Here is a 16240-nt window from a genome sequence, read left to right on the forward strand (position 1 = left end):
AGTAACGGAACGAGACGAGTAGATTGTACGAGTACGAAGGGCTGGAAAGGGAAGAGAGGTGGATGCTGCGATTGGGTTTTGTTTTACGCTGGCCTTGCAAGGCAGTGCCTCTTTCTATGAGAGTGGCTCTATGTTTGGGACAGGCGTTTGTTTTGATGTTTCTGCACTTTTTGATATTTGTTGTTGGCTTTTCTTGATAATGTGTGAAATGCTATGAAATTGGATCTGCTTCAATATGCTTTTTGTGCCTTTTTTATTACCCGCTCATTGCTTCATGACTGACTTCATTTTATGGCCACCGGCTTACTGTGCCCAGATTTCGTCCCACCGCCGTCGGTCTGTCCGCAGCGGACCATCCAAGCGGCCAAAGCGCGCCGCCGACGTGGTGTTCGCCTCTGGAAGGCACACCCACTCCCGAACACAGTCGGGCACCTCCTCCTTGACGTGTGCAATACAAATCAGCGCCTGCTGGTCCGTCAAGCCGTGTACCTGCACCTTATTCTTCTTGGCCGCCTCGCTCTCGACGATCTTGTTGTCCGCAGAATACGTCGCCGTCTCGCCGTGGCTGAGGAAGAGCTCGCACTTGTCCCGCACGCTCTCGTCCATGCCGCTAAAGGCCTCGTCAAGAACGACAATGTCGGGGTTCTTGACGACGGCACGGATGAAGAGAAGCACGCGCTGTGCACTAAACGACAGCTCGCCAAACAAGTAGTTGTCGGCCCACGCCAGGTCATTGGCATCGCTCTTGCTCGCCGCCGCGACGCTGCCGCCACCACCACCACCGCTGCTGGGCTGCAATTCCGTCGCGAACCACCGCAGACATGCATCCACTTTGCCAGGAGCATTGGGAGCCAGCTGCGGCTTGGCACGGAACGTGTCCGCCCAGGCGCTCTGCACGATCTGGCGCACAGTCAGGCCGCGCGGCATGTGCTGGTGCACTTCCGGGCTGGAGTGGCCGACACGGGACTGAATGTCCCAAAAGGTCAGAGGCCGTCCAGGACGGTCGGGCTCGGGCAGACGGCTGCGGCCAAAGAGACGGATGGGCAGCGAGTAGGTCTGAGGGTGGTCGGAGCACAGCAGGGAGACAATGGTGGTCTTGCCGGAGCCATTGGGACCAAACACGCCCCAGCGCTCACCACGGCGGACGGTCCAGATCAGGCCTGGAACGGTCGAGCCATCGGCCACCCGTTGCGACCAGTTGCCGAGCGCAATACGGTCACCATACTTGACGACGCAGCCGTTCATTTCGACAATCGGCTCACCTAGAGCGACTTTTGTCGGTTGTGACGATGGCGACTTTGGCACATCCGCCGAAGCATGCGTGCTGTGGCTCGCCTCGTCGAAACCTCTGCCTTCGATGCCGCTCGGCGTGAGAATGCGGCCCATCTCGCCGAGCGCATGCACAGGCAGTGTCTCGTCCTCGGCCGTCTTGCCGCTGCGCACACCGTGCACATAGTTGCGCAGGGTCTCGAGTACAACGTCTCGCGGACCCATGGCGCCCACTTGGCAGTCGGTGCGCAGGTAGATCAAGTGGCTGATCCACGACGGCAGAGGATCTTGCGGACGCGAGCTGAGAACAAAGCGCGGCTGGGCCTTGGCAGCCATTCCGCTCAGTAGCGGGCTCAGCGATGCCACCGTGGGCGGGTCGAGGCCCATGAATGGTTCGTCGAGCAGTAGAACGGCCGGGCGGGTTAGCAGTGCACGTGCAATCCGGGCCCGGCGGCCCTGGCCATTGGACAAAAAGGCAACGGGCAGCTCGAGAAGGGGTTCGAGCCGAAGGTCTTTGATGACGCGGTCGAGAAGACTGGCAGGGATGCGTTCGTCTTCCTCGCCGGCGGCCGCACTGCCCTCTCCGTGGTATGGGTTCAGCTCGGTATTGCCAAGGAGGAAATCCCGAAGCGAGAAGTCGGTCGTTTCTCGCCGTGACTCATACCGGGCAGACAGGTACGCAGACGTCGCCGGGCCGAGACCGGAGCCACTGCCGTCGGCGTCGAAGCCGACATAGCGGATGGCACGCGAGGCGCTCTTGAGACGGTGCGGCACACTGTCCGTCGCCAAGTACGGATAGGACCGTGCGGTGGGAGGCAGGCAGATGTGCTGACCTCGCAGGGCCTGGAGCAAGGTTGTCTTGCCGGACAGAGACGGTCCCACAACGCACCAGTTGTGAGGCGTCAGAGGGCCGCGACCTGCACCGCCGCCATGAGCCGTATCGTCCGAAGGGAGCTCAAAGTCTAGGTCAGAGAGCAAGGGTGGATTGTGGTGAGCAATCCCACTTGCGCCGCCTGATGGATCACTGACGGGGACAGAGCTTGGGTGGTGCCGGTAGAATGTGCCTTTGGCGATGCGGATGATGGGCGGCCGCGCCCCTGTGAGAGAAGGCATTGTGCTGGCTTGTTTGTGGTATATGACGCCAATTAGGACGTATATAACAACAAACGACCAAGGAACATGAATTTGAGTTGTTAAGATTAAAAATAAAAATGTTGTCCACAAGTCATGGTCACCAGAGTGCCATCTTGAAATCTGCTGGTGAGAATCGGCATCTCTTATATCACATCTGGTGTACGGTCTATCTCATAGAAGCGCTGTTGTCAACTGAGCTCCAGGGGTCTTCCCCCTCCATATTACACTGTGGCTGCACGCAGTCCGGGGACGCTAAGGGACCTCCGTGCCGTTAAAAGCGGCACGTGTAAAGTCACGTGTAATCATAAGCACCATGAGCTAATCACTCTGATTGGTTGAGAGGACGGCGTGGTACGAGCTGCGACAGCAAGCTGCAGCCTGCCTCCACGCCTTGTCTTAAGCAATCCAGCCAACCTCATTTCATCACCCGCAACATTACGGCGTCTTTCCTTTGAAGCAACACCTTGTCCCGCCGTCTCAAGCCTTTCTTCAGAGTAATCGACAACGTCCAATTCATTGTCGCCCGTCTTCTCTGCACCACCGGCCACTTCCGCCTTCCTCCGCCTCTCTTAAGATGGTATGTCTCTCTCGTGATTGATGCATTTGTGCACTGTTTGCATCGACGAGACGCTTCCCTTGGTCGATGTAGTCCGGTTACGCCTTGTCTGCCACCTTTTACAGCTCTACTAACACACCGGTCCTTCTCTCTAGTCTCTCCGCATCGTCCCCGTCGACGCACATGCCGACTCCTTTAGCCATGTCGCCCACCGCGAACGGGGCGCCCCCTCTGCCCCGGGCGTCCACGACCTGATGCGCCATGGTGTCGGCCCCAAGGTCGCCGCCCCCTCTTCCGACCTGTCATCGAAAGCCGCTGCCACCGGCGCCGCCGCACCGCAGCTCGACTCCGCCCATCCTCTCGAGGCCCGCCTGAAGCAGTGGGAGGCCACCCGCGAAAACATGCGGATGGAGATGCTGCGGCGGACGTACGGCGTGGCTGAGCCGGTGCGCCGTGGGATGGAGCTCAAGATTACGCGCGACGGCGAGTGGCGGCCGCTGGCGCTGGGCAGCGCGGGCCCAGGTAGCGCTCTGCTGCCGAGCGTGCACGAAGACATTCTGCTAGGCCGGGACACGACGGTCGACTGGGAGGACATTTACACGGGCGAGGAATCGCGGGCGGTGCCGACATTCCACGAAGAGATGGAGCGGAAGCTCCGGATGTGAAAAAGGGGGACTTACTGCCAATAACGGACGAAGCGGAGGACGGAAGGCAACACCGGCCTCATTATTTGTGCCGTTCTGTAACAACACTTTAGGGGCTCATGCAATACACATTTTATCGCACTCATGCAATCTGCTGCACAGGCCTCGTTTTACATGGTGTTTGATGTGAAGGGATGTAGTGAACCAAGACAACACCGTCTTCGTTATTATATTTTTATACCGTGAGAATGATGTACAAAAGACACGGTCGGGAATGGGAGGAAAGCCGTAAACAAGGCCAAAGAGGGAGGGAACAAAGGGAACACCAACAGGTCGGAGGGAATGGTAAGCGATGACATTGAGAAAAGACATGCACGTGATGACATATAATAATAATGAACGCGGAAAAATATACATGAACAAAGCCGTTGAAAATGAATGCCAAGACAATAGGAGACAGTGGAAACCAAGCACGACAACAACAAGTACCAGCAAATCACAAGAAATCACAAGACGCCCGGCATCTCGTTCCCCCATCCTCTATGTAAAAAAGGGTTGGAACGATTGCCCAAAATAAACAAGAGGCTGGCAAACTCCTGAAAAACATGTAGGCAGACAGTAGGGGCGAGGGGCGGATTGGGTGGGCGACAACAAAGAGGGGAATGAACATAGTAGACAACTCTAGACGGCCCCAGCCCCTGATATTAATGAACGATTCGAGACATGACGGCCTCGTCGATGTGTGTATACGCTTGCGCGCACGCATGTGTTTCGTATGCATGTATATGCGTGTGGATGCTTGCGTGGGCGGTGGGAGGAGACAAAAGCAAAAACCGCTAACAGCTGTTTATAAGATAACACAGCAGCCGGAGCCGCCCTCTCTCCGGCGCGCTTCACGCCCTCCGCTGGTGTTCTTAGCAGCCTCCTCGTCTTCTACCATCTCTGGCGGCTTGACAGACATATGAACCACGTTTGGCGAGTCGGTACTGAAGTGATACTCTGTTGCTTGGTTAATCTACTGGGCAACTGGAAACAGGACAATGTAGAAAATACGTACTCTTCAGCTGCTCTTTGTCGTCAAGCAGTTTGCCGAAATGAATCAGTCTTATGCTGCTCGGGCTGGCCGGCTTGCTCTCCCAGTCTTCGCGCCACTCGCGAAGGATCAACTCTTTCAGCTTGTAGACAGAGACACTGAATGGATCTTTGAAACCAGCTTCGGTCACGTCGGGCACCTCGACACCACGCTTGGTCAAGTACCGGTCGTCGATCTTGAAGGGATGGCGGTTGCCCGTGGGCAGAAGGAGTGTGATGTTGCAAATGAGCGCACCGCTAGCTGATGTTACAGGAGCGATTTCGTCGTCCTGGTTTAGAGCTTGAGAGTTGGATGTGGTCGAACGTAAAACGGCTGCCGGAGGCGGCCTTGGCGGCTCAAAGAAACCGCCCCCTGACGTCGATTCTCCCGCAGCATCTACCGAGCTCTCCGCTGCTCGTGCCTCAGCTGGTGCGGCAGCCGTGTCTGCCGCCGCGCCTTCGGCGTCGCCTTCAGCCTTTGTCTCCGGAATCGTCGCAGCCGCTGCTGGCTCTGCTACTGCTTCTGCTGCCGGCGCAGCTACGGTAGCGTCGGCGTCGGCTGGTAAAGAGGACACCCCGGCCTCAGCAGTCTCCTGTACCTTCTCCTGTGCAACCGCAGCCGCACCGTCATTTGCGCCGCTCATTTTAGCTGCAGTCGCTTCCGCCATTGTAGAGGTCGATTTTGTCGGTTCGAAAACAAAGGAACAATGCCGAACAGGTCAGGGATGATGCACAGGCGCGGTATCGATGAAACGAAAAGTATGACACTGGACAAGAAACAAGAACGGATCGGTCGTCGATGTCGTCAATGCTAGCGATTGGATCTCGATGCTTCGCTGTCGATATCAAAGGTGCGTACCGGAGATACGACGGCGGCAATGCCCGACGTATTTCAGACGATGTCCAGAGACGGACGATGGTCCAAGGACGATGCAGCACGATTCGGCTGGGACGTTTGGTGGTCGGGCGAAGTCTATAGCGCCAGAGAGCTGCCCATTGAAATGGTCAAAGTGGAATAAAAAAACGCTCGGTCGATCGCGTGGCTAGAATGAGGTGGATAGGGTGTTGTAAAGAACGTGGGCTGGCCGTGATTCCTGCGGGTGATGCAGACGATGTATCTATCCTATTCCCGTGTGAAAGGGTAACTCGTCGTTCTCTGTAGCGAATGATGCAACGGCTCTCTCGTAAGGGGTTGGGATATGGCGTTGCTTGGCTAGCGATAATGCTTTTTGTTGCTCTACCACACGCTTGCAGCGAATACAGAACAGGCGTTGGAAATGAGACGGAGTGGGTTGCGAGTATCGTGGCGGAAGAAACAATACAATGGCACCGTGGTCATCCGAGACAATGAATAAAGACCGATGGTAGAAAAAAGTTTCTTAACAGGAGGAGGTTGCGTCGGTGCCGTCTGTTTCTCCTCGAAATTGGGGGAAGGAAGGGAATGAATGGATGGGGAGGCAAGCGAGTCCAGAAAGAGACCAGGGAAAGGACAACAGAAACCGGCTAACGGAAAGAAGAAACAATGACAACTAGTGGTTCGCCGTGGAGGGAAGGAGCGAAGAATGGGGAGAGTGTACAGGGCAATACTGCACACTGTGTAGCCTGTTGGCAGATTCCCGGGCATTGACTGGCAACATCATCACAACGCCCGAGGCCTGGCCGAGCGGTCCGGAAGGCCTGGCACCTATCAAGGCCATAGTCGGGGCGAGGCTACAGGGGCGCTACAGGGGCATGCCAGCGACAATCAGCCCTAGGATGAACGATACAGGCACCCAGCTAGCGCTATTCGATGAAATGAGGTGTCGGACTGTGCTTTCAACTATAGACAACAGACAATTATGCCGAAGAGACAGGGAAGGAGCATATGGACACAGGCAGTGCCCGGAGTACAAGCAAAAACAAACAAACGACGGCTGTAAAAGAAGGTGCGTCGTACACTTGTACCCTTTATGTGCGATTTCGCGATTGCTGGGAAGGTGCAGAGGACTTGTTTTCGATTGGCGATGCTCGAACTGTACTGGTTGTGGCGAACGGAAGGAACAGGCGACACTTACACCCAACACTCTCACAACGCAAGGCAGGAACGGCGGGCATGTTTATTAGCACTGTGCAAGCACGGTGGCCTGACTCAGTTTAATGAGCGCTGAAAGCATCGTTCGTGAAGGGCGTTGATGCATAGACGCTGTCAGATGGGAATTTTCTTTGTTTCGCTTTCTCTATGCAGCCTCCGTAAATGGATGACTGTTCAATGGCAACGCTGCGCCCGCTGCCGCGTCGTTGTTGTGAGAGGCAGCACGTCGCTTTTGCCACTTCTGTGAGAGGATGTTCGTGTTTGTGGTTTCTTGGCTTTCCGTCTGTATTGTGCTTCTCCGGCATTTGGCAACAAATCGAATCTGCACTGCGTTGCGCCTTCCATTTTTGTACAGTATCGATCATCTGGGCACACTCAAGCAGGCCACCGGAATCCCGGCTTTGCCCTCCCAGCCAAGAGGCAAACTGCGCAGCACTATGCAGGATTTGCAAACCCTACTGTCCCGCTGACACCCTTTTACTCTGGCTGGCTTCCTCCTGTTTTCTCACCTTGTATTTACTGCCTCTCCTATTTGTCATGGGCGCGCAAATCGTTACCAAAGCCCGGGCGCGATATTTCCACACACACAGCCTACCGGATACGGCATCGCACATCGAATCACCGGACGGCCGCCCCGTGAGTGTGGTTTGTGCTGACGATCAGTCTTGCTGGCCATCCCGACAGGCCACGCCTATGACGTATATTGTGAGATGGACAAGTTCTACGGAGAATTGCTCCGTATGTCGCAGCACTTCTCGTGTTGAACAGTCTCCGGGAAGACGTCCTTTGGTTTGTTCGGTTTGCGATCTTCTGCTTTTTTCTATTTTCTATTTTCGCTTTTCATATCTTGACGTTACTACTTTTGTCTTCGCTTGCTGAATCACGAATGCTCCCCACCGGCGCTGTCCACCACATCAAACCTTGCATGGGCACTGCGACAGCCACCTGGGCGGCTTCGGAATGCTAATCGGCAGAGTCATTATGGAACGCCGTCTCTATCTTCGCAGCCGGCGGCAGGACAAGCCGCTCTCCCTATTCCATTTTCAGACTGCTATTCGTGCTAGGCCCTTGGCTTGCTAGGCCACTCGACGACCCTATTGACAGAACACAAGACTTAGGTCCACAATTTCTTGGGGCTTATCAGTTGCTGGGATCCGGGGAAGTACTGTAGTTGGATACCTATGCCTACCTAGATAAACGGCCGTTGATGAACGTCGTGCACGTTTGACGGAGATAATGGCACCAAGATATACATTCTGAGTCGGATTTCTTAACTGCAAACGGTATCTGGCTCTTATCTTTGTAAGTTTATTTCCTCGTCTAGTTTTAACGGTGTTGCGGATAGGAATGTCGCCAATTATGTCGTCTACTCGCCCTCGAGACATCACACGACCCTTTTCATCCTTCCAGCTGCTTGCGTGATATCGCGCGTTATTGTCACCACCCCACATCAACAGCTGGCAGAATGCTTCTCTATTTCTCTCTTGTCTCCATGTTTGGTCTGCACGGCGGCCTGGTCAGATGCGGCCCCAGGAGCATATGGAAATGACTACAACATGCCCTGCAAAGCTAATCAAATTGGTCACCATACCTACCAGCTCGAATGAGCTGCACATAGACTCAGCCGCGTGGACTAAACCAGGGTAGTCATACACCGCTTCACCGTTCTGAAAAATACTTATCTGAAGCCTTCATGCTGTAGTTCGATGCTTAACTCTAAAGACCAGTCCAATGACATGACCAGCCGTTTGTTCCCTGTGCATCTTGTTCATACTCACATGTGGTTCAATTTGTTGACAGTGTATCAACTTTGATACTTAAAAAAATGCAAGATGAATATGCGCGTGCATATTCATATATCTATTCATAATAAATTTAAAATCCATTATTGGTGTTTGCGAAATTAGCAATGTATAATTCACGTTGGAAGAAGATATATCAAGGATGCCTTAGGTATTCATTTAGTCTTCGTGTATTTACTTGATGTTATCTGTAACAGTTTCAAACAGAACTCAAAATAAATTAAATTCTATAAAGCGCTCACAGAAAATTAAACGAGAGAGAGAGTCTTGTGCGTAGTTAAAGAAATACAGCAAAAGTGACCGTTGTATTTGTAAACTTTAATTGTAACTAGCGATTGAGGTTCGCCATCCACCACTGTTTGTATCACGATGAATGTATCCTCTCTCCGCAGACTCGCTATTTTTGAAGATATCGATACGTGGCGACCAAAAGTATGCTCATACTAAAATGATGTACAGCAGGTACATTGTCCGGGACAACCTAAGCGGAAACCGCATTCACAGCATCGCTCCTTCTGTTTCGGTGGCAATGGCAGGCCTCGACTTCCTGCCCATCGCACCTTCCTCACAAGTGGACGCAGGCGTTGCTGCTCTCGCAAACGCAAAAATTACACTATTCAAGTATTTAAATTTCTGGCCGTGCAAAAAAATAGTTTCCTCTTCTTCTTTTCTCTTTCTCTCCTCTTCTGGATTTCTCCTTTCTGTCAACAATCGCTCGACATCTTGCTCGACATCTAGCGCTCTTATACGCGGACCTTATTTGGACATTACAGTATTCCTCCCTTATCAAGAGGTGTCACCGTCTCCAATACAAACAAACATCAACAGCTGGTGAGTTAGAATTCAGAAGCCTAGCCCTGGCCTGCATCAAACCCATCACCACGATTTGAAAATACTCTCATCACACCTCGTGACGTCTTGGTTGCTGACTACAAAATCCAAATCATAGATACGAAATCAACCATCCATCTTGACCACCATGTTTATCATCAAGGTGGCGAAGCTGGGGGCCTTGGCTCTCCTAGCTGTTGGTCGTGTCAAGGCTGACGATGGCGGTGACTGTACCGTCGGTCTGTAAGTGACAACGATTTGATGCCAATCCGTCACGACGAATGCTGTTAACACTCTGCGCCCTAGCGACTTGATTACCCGCACGCTTGGCCACATCACGTACACCCTCCTTCGTCCGGACACGAGCAAACCCTGGGAAGAATTCATGGAGGCGACGGACATTGCCCTCGCCGTAGCTGAAGCTGGCATCGCCACCGCTACTGTTACTGAGACTGCCACGGTGACCGAGCCTGTCAAGAAAATTGTGACTGTCACTTCTGTTGAGACCGTGACCAATGTTCAAACTTCGGTGTCGACTTACACCGAGGATATCACCGTCTCCTACTTTGAGACTCTCACCAGCTACAGCACTACCACTAACACCGTTTCTCCCCTGGCCGCTACGACCCCTGGCATCCCCGTTGATATGAAGCTTGCGAAGCGCGACATGACCACCGTGACTATCTATGGAGGCTATGGCAACCCGTCGACGTCCACAACTGGTTCCTCGACTACGACGGTGAGCGCCACATCTACCACGACCGTCTTTGGGACTTCTGGTATGACGTATGCATCGGGCCTGCCTCCCACGTCACCATCCACCTCGTCCAGCCAGTCAGGCAGCAGACCTTCTCTGACTCAGAGCAGCGGCAACGGTACATTGAACACGATGACTGCCTCGTTTGCAGCTTCATCGGTGGCCTCGTCCGCGGCTTTGTCGACCTCGGCCTCGACGACCCTAACTGTCTCTGCTGAGAGCGAGACGGCTTCGCACTCCGCCAAGCCGACTGCCACTGTCAACTCCAGCGCTGGACGAGGCGTGCCTGAGATCATGACCGGGGTCATGCTGGGCACTGTCGCTCTGTGGGCCATGTTCGCTACGGTCAACTAAGGGTAGAGTTACGACGGAGAAGAACATTATGATTCTTCTCGTCCTATTCGCGGGGAAACGGGGAATGCGATTGTGGGACAATGAGGAGCAGTAAGGGAGACTGATGGAGGTGGTGGAACCGAAATACTGAGAAAATTGGGGGTATCGAGCTTATCGAAGATTTACGTTTGAGAATTATGGTGCATACGACGCATGTGCAGCCAAGAAGACATTGCAATAGGAAGCAGAAGGAAAAAGGAGGGCTATCTCTTTTATCATGTAACCGCGAGCGTACACTTTCATAGAATTTAACTTTTGCATCATGCCAAACTCTTCTCGTACGAACAAATGCTGCCATTGATACTCGATTCTGTCTGTTTTTACTTGTTGTCTCGCCAAGTAGTGAAACACCCTCTCTCTATGTACACGATAAACAATACTTACCAGAATTAAAAGATGGGAAACAAAATGTAAAATTACATACAATAACGCTGCATCTGCGGGGAAGGCAAAAACATGAAGTGATATGAACTTTCCCAACTACTATATTTTAGCCACTCCACCATCCTACATCAACAAATCATTGTTCCCTTGCGTCGGGTGATATGCCGTCTGTGCGGCGTACTGGTTTACCAAGTAGCCAGGGGTACCACCGTCACCCCCACCAAACGAGTCGGGCGCCACCACAGTGGGTTCCTGGATGCGCATCTGAGCAAAGTAGGCGTCGGCCTCGTCTACGGCCGACTGCGGGCTAGCAAAGCCGTTGCTGTTGAGGTGACCGTTGCTATTGGCCGCGGTCGGCTCACGGCTGCGCAAGTCAATGTCTGACGGCTGTCCGCCGTGGCCGAGCATAGACAGGCTCTTGTTTGTATCAATGTACAGAAGATCACCGGCCGCCTGCCCAGGTTGCTGTTGCTGGAACTGCATTTGCTGCTGCTGCTGTAGAAGCGCCTGCTGCTGCTGCTGTTGTTGTTGCTGCTGCAGCTGCTGGAGCCTCTGCTGTTGCTGCAAGAGCTGCTGCTGCTGCTGTGATGGTGGTAGGGGCAGGGATGCGTTGGCAGACTGGGGGTTGACCGGGCGCTGCAACGCGGGCGACTCGATGAGGCGGCGTGGCCGTGCTGACCGGAAAACGGTTTGGACGGGCTTCAGGTAGACTGTGGCGAGGGTGCCTACGTTGAGGCACATCTCTTCGAGCGTCTGCGGGTCCAGCCGCTCCGACTCGGCCGTGATGGCTGGCTTTTCGCCCATGATAATCTGCTTGGCCGCCTCAATATCCGTCGACAGCAGGCGCCAGTACATGTATGCACGGTCGCGCAGGTCCGGGTTGTCCGTCTCTTCGGTGGCCCACTTGAGAACACGGGGGACCAGCTCCTGGCCCTTGGTCGGCCGTTGAATGAACAACTTGACCGTGGCTGTCAGCAGAGCAAGCTGCACCTCGACGGGCTCTTCGGCAAAAGAGAACAAAAAGTCTTCGAGCAGCACGTCGGCGTTCTCGATGCGGCTGGCGTACTGGCCGATGACCCAGACCATGGCGGCCTTGGCCTCGGGCTCGTCCAGCGAATCAAGGTTCTCGCAAAGGGTGCCGATGATGGACTCATACTGGTTGGGGTACTTGCGGAATATGTTGCGAATGACGACGGTGGCCTCCTGCACAATGTATGTGACCTTGGTGGCGACAAGGTCGAGAAGGACGTTGATGCAGCGGCGGGCAGCAGGCTCGATTTTGATGGCCAGCTTACCAATGGCGCGCACCGCCTTGCGGACAAAATGGACATCGATCTCGGTGGCATACTCGCGCAGCTCGGTGAGGACCTCGTCGATGTTCTTCTCGTTGGCAAGCATGAAAATGAGCTCGAGCTTAGTCACCTTGACGTAGATGGGGTCGTTGTATTTGCAAAAAAAGACGCGGATGTCGTTGCGCAGCACTTCAGGCCGCCGTTGCAGGATCAGTAGGGCATTCCGCAGCACTAGGTACTGGACCTCAGGGCCCTTGGCCAGCAGCGTGACGAGCGGTGGTGACAGCTTCTTGCAGAGGGCGGTGATTTGCTTCTGATCGGAAATGTAGTTCATCAAGTACAGAATAACGCGGATGCAGGTAAGGACGACAGCCGAGTTGGAGTGCGACAGCCGTGGGGAGATGCGCTCTGCCAGGAGAGCAGCCTCGGTCGATTCTTGTGGCGTGTAGGACATGAGTGCTTCAAGAATGTATGTCTGGCCCCATCTATAAGCCATAGACGTTAGTAGGAGGCGTGTTGGTGGGCAAAGATTAAGATCATGGGACTACCCGATACATACTCAGAGCAGTCGGGAAGGATGGCCACCATTTTGGAGGCGTTGTGGTAGTCGATGGTGAGCTTGATCGCATCGCTACGCTCCCAAATGTCCATCAAACCGGCCAAGGCGCTGGCCACAACGGTCGGGTTGTCGTCGCGGAGCAGAGAGTTGAGACGGTCAATGAGGTCAGAACCCTCTACCATGTGCTTGTCGTGGTCGTACAGCTTGGCAACGCAATACGCTGCCGTCTTCCGCACGTACGGATCAGAGTCGCGAAGGAGGGCCTTGACGATTGGGACAGTGGCCTCAACAAACTCTCGCACATGAATGTACGACATTGTTCGAAGCGCAAGGGCTCGTACGAGGGGATTATTATTCTCCATGTCCTATTCGTGCGGCCGTTAGTGGCGTTGCGTTACAAAGGCGTTGGGGGAACGGGAGAATAGGGGATCGGAAGTAATACGTTTTCGAGCACAGGGATCGCCTTGATCGCGATTTCGGGGCGCATTCTTGCGTAGTTGACGAGGAAGAGGAAGCACCTGGGAGAGATCACACAACAGTTAGACAGTGCAGACAAGGGGATACTTGGGAAAGCATTTGGCACATGTGCCACCACCTTACATCTTCTTGATCTCGATGCTCTGAATGTGCATGCAGGCGATGATGTCCGGAAAGAGGGCGACCATGTCGTTGTTGCTCATAGTCATGTTGGCGACAATCTTCTTGAGGGCAATCTTCTTGGCGGCAAAGTTCTTGTCCTTCTTGCCGCCGCTGTTGAGCTCGAGGCGCAGCTCAGCGACTTTGCCCTGCATAGTGAGCGCGCGTGAGTAATAGGGTGGAGGAAGGTATGCCATAAACATCGTGGCGACGGTGGGGGGGAAGGCATGGGAAACGAATGCTATGCGAGGCTGAAGATGTGGAGACGATGGGACGCGAGGTACACAACAAACGGCGATGTGTATATACACATAAAGCACACTGGTGTGGACGATAAGAGGGATATACCGAGTGGAATATCACGGGAGTGACGACGATAAATGGAAAACATGAAGTGGAGAGATTGTGTATAGCTTTGGCTAGCATAAAGTGAGAGAGAGACAGAGAGACAGAGGGAAAGACGATCGCATTCTAAGATACGATGAAGCATATCCAGACACCGAGTCGGCGTCACATCGTTGCGTCACATGTTGTTACGGAGACGGATCGGACGACGAGGTGGGGAAGCGCAGCAGTGGCAGAGCAGGGGACGGATGAGAAAATCCTGTTGGTTGACAGCTGGATGATGGGAAAGGTTGCGATGCAGGCAAAGGGACAGGGGAGAAGCAAATTGGAAATACAAAATGTATTCATGGGGAACGAGACAAACATACCCGAGCGAATAGCTTGGAGTCACCTCCGCCCTGTGAACTGGACATGACGACAGCAGTAGTCGACAACGACTGACAGGTGACAGATGGTGTGAGTGCGAATGCTGGAATCGGAGGGCCTTTGTGGCTAGGCTCAAGTTGCGCAGACAGAATAGTGTCGACTGTTATCTCTTGGGGCCAAGATTTTTCTGGATTTGTTTCGCAATAGGACCGCGTGAGCACAGCAGGACGCACGCATACGCACCAGCCGTCCAGAAAAGGAGGGCGGCTGCTCGGGTCGAGGCTGGTCCGTTGGTTGGCGGGATGGGCCAAGCAAGGCAAAAGCCACACAATAAAAAGAGGGGGGACGACCAACCCAGGGCGCGTCAGGAGGGCAGTCGAAAGTGCGGAGAGCCCGACAATGGTTGGCTGTTCTGCAGCCGGGGTTGTCTCGATCGGCGGTTGGTCGCTGGGAAGAGGCTATTTCGAGACGAGGAGGGGAACACAATCGGTGACAGCTTGACAAAGAACGGTTGAAGGTAAACTGGTGGTGGTTAGCTCCGGAACAAGGAGGGGAAGCGGCTGCTCGGAATGAGCATGCAGCATGCAGCTTGCCGCAATGGGGCCGTGACCAGCACGACAACGACCGGCGCTCAAAGACCAGGCAGCTCAGATAATGCGAGGTTGCAGAAACTGAACGTAGCAACAGAGCGCGGCCACATGCGTGCGGACATGACACATCAACGCATCGTACGGCTCTACGGCACCACACCGGTGGAGCGAAGCCGGAGAGCGCCATGGCCCTAGCCAATCCAACCCAATGCGTGGTCGCTGAAGCGAGGAGTGTACGCTCCGAACTCACCCCGAGTATGAAGAGAGCTCCGCGTCCGGAGACGAAGAAGAGGAGGAGCGGTCGGGGCCGACGGCGGGCAAGGAGGAACCGGCAGGCACGGGCGTGGCGGCGGTTACTGATGCTGCGGGCGTTGCAGGGCGTCGTAAGCGATGCAGGGCGCGGTGTTGACGCCTGGCGATGGCTTGTCGTTGGAGAAAGTCTGGGCAACGAAGAGATGCACAGGGGTAGATGTCGTCGTCGTCGGCAAGGGAAGGCGGTAGCCCTGTTCTTTCCCTGGTCCAACTATTTTTTATTTTATTTCAGTATTTAATATTAATTGCTCTTGCTCCGTTTTAAAATTCCCAGCCGTCTCTCGCATGCCCCTTTTGCCATACCGGGAAGGGGCGGTAGGGAGTGGGGCTTCACCACTGTCTGGGCCTGGTAAGCCGATTCTTCCACTGCAATACTTTAGCGCGTTGAGGAGCACGCAACTGAATGGGAAAAAGTGGGCCCGCGACAGCAACCACAAGCCTTGTCAGACAACGCTCCAACATCAAGCTTTCAACATCGTCTTCCACGAACAGGCCATCCTCCTCTCTCCGCATCCGGCAGAACACGACAATGTCCGAACTCACGACTTCAAAAACGGCACGCCCGCAATGGGTAGCTGACATCCAGTCGCCGCCGGCGCCACGCGCCAAGTCCGGCAACATCGCCGACCCGCCGGGGTTTCCCTCACAAGCGGTTTCATCCAACAAGGTTTGTCGTCGCCCGGCGACAGGACGATACGGCATAGAATGGCATAGAACGCCAATTGCTAACTCTTGTGGTGACGATAGAAACGCGACGCAAAAGACACAAAGGCCGCCGTTGCGTCCACCGCGCCCCCCAAGAAGCAACAGACACCCGAGGAGATGGACACGCTCAAGGTCAAAAAGGCGTGGGAGGTCGCCCTGGGCCCCATCAAGAACCTGCCCATGACGGCCATCATGATGTACATGTCCGGCAACTCGCTGCAGATTTTCAGCATCATGATGGTGTTTATGGCCTTCAAGAACCCGATCATGGGCATCTTGAGCACCCAGCAGACGTTTGAGCGGTTCGAGACGCCCGGCAATCGCGGCCAGATTCTGCAGGTGAAGCTGGCGTTTGTTGCAATGCAGATTGTGGCCTTGGCACTGGGCGTGTGGAAGATCAACGGTATGGGTTTGCTGCCGACAACACGGTCGGACTGGCTGGCATGGGAAGTGCCGCGTTTCACGGCGGAGGTGGCTGTTCCAGCTCTATGAGGGCAAGATTGTGGTTATCCTGTTGTCCCTT

General features: G+C 54.3%; 7 protein-coding genes across 7 annotated transcripts; 4 read left to right on the forward strand and 3 right to left on the reverse strand.

Moving 5' to 3' along the window:
• Positions 1-303: 303 nt before the first annotated feature.
• On the reverse strand, positions 304-2382 carry SPSK_07186 (ABC transporter; the record flags this gene model as incomplete). The annotated part of the gene is made up of 1 exon (XM_016733853.1): positions 304-2382. The coding sequence occupies one exon, from the start codon at positions 2380-2382 to the stop codon at positions 304-306; it is 2079 nt and encodes a 692-aa protein (XP_016590610.1).
• A 618-nt stretch (positions 2383-3000) lies between these two features.
• SPSK_07997 (proteasome maturation protein) lies at positions 3001-3624 on the forward strand (the record flags this gene model as incomplete). Its single annotated transcript, XM_016734649.1, has 2 exons — positions 3001-3066; positions 3115-3624. The coding sequence occupies 2 exons, from the start codon at positions 3001-3003 to the stop codon at positions 3622-3624; spliced, it is 576 nt and encodes a 191-aa protein (XP_016590611.1).
• An 826-nt stretch (positions 3625-4450) lies between these two features.
• SPSK_07834 (uncharacterized protein) lies at positions 4451-5342 on the reverse strand (the record flags this gene model as incomplete). The annotated part of the gene is made up of 2 exons (XM_016734489.1): positions 4451-4602; positions 4661-5342. 2 exons carry the CDS (start codon positions 5340-5342, stop codon positions 4451-4453), a joined length of 834 nt encoding a protein of 277 aa, XP_016590612.1.
• Positions 5343-9526: 4184 nt separating this feature from the next.
• SPSK_07790 (uncharacterized protein) lies at positions 9527-10489 on the forward strand (the record flags this gene model as incomplete). Its single annotated transcript, XM_016734445.1, has 2 exons — positions 9527-9621; positions 9685-10489. 2 exons carry the CDS (start codon positions 9527-9529, stop codon positions 10487-10489), a joined length of 900 nt encoding a protein of 299 aa, XP_016590613.1.
• A 546-nt stretch (positions 10490-11035) lies between these two features.
• Positions 11036-13602, reverse strand: SPSK_07056 (uncharacterized protein; the record flags this gene model as incomplete). Its single annotated transcript, XM_016733726.1, has 4 exons — positions 11036-12689; positions 12764-13128; positions 13206-13281; positions 13364-13602. The coding sequence occupies 4 exons, from the start codon at positions 13600-13602 to the stop codon at positions 11036-11038; spliced, it is 2334 nt and encodes a 777-aa protein (XP_016590614.1).
• Positions 13603-13880: 278 nt separating this feature from the next.
• SPSK_08190 (uncharacterized protein) lies at positions 13881-14159 on the forward strand (the record flags this gene model as incomplete). The annotated part of the gene is made up of 1 exon (XM_016734828.1): positions 13881-14159. One exon carries the CDS (start codon positions 13881-13883, stop codon positions 14157-14159), a length of 279 nt encoding a protein of 92 aa, XP_016590615.1.
• A 1382-nt stretch (positions 14160-15541) lies between these two features.
• On the forward strand, positions 15542-16209 carry SPSK_07975 (uncharacterized protein; the record flags this gene model as incomplete). The annotated part of the gene is made up of 2 exons (XM_016734627.1): positions 15542-15679; positions 15760-16209. The coding sequence occupies 2 exons, from the start codon at positions 15542-15544 to the stop codon at positions 16207-16209; spliced, it is 588 nt and encodes a 195-aa protein (XP_016590616.1).
• Positions 16210-16240: the final 31 nt, after the last annotated feature.

The sequence above is a fragment of the Sporothrix schenckii genome, assembly GCF_000961545.1.
Source record: "Sporothrix schenckii 1099-18 chromosome Unknown Cont41, whole genome shotgun sequence".
In the NCBI taxonomy this organism is placed as follows: Eukaryota; Fungi; Ascomycota; class Sordariomycetes; order Ophiostomatales; family Ophiostomataceae; genus Sporothrix; species Sporothrix schenckii.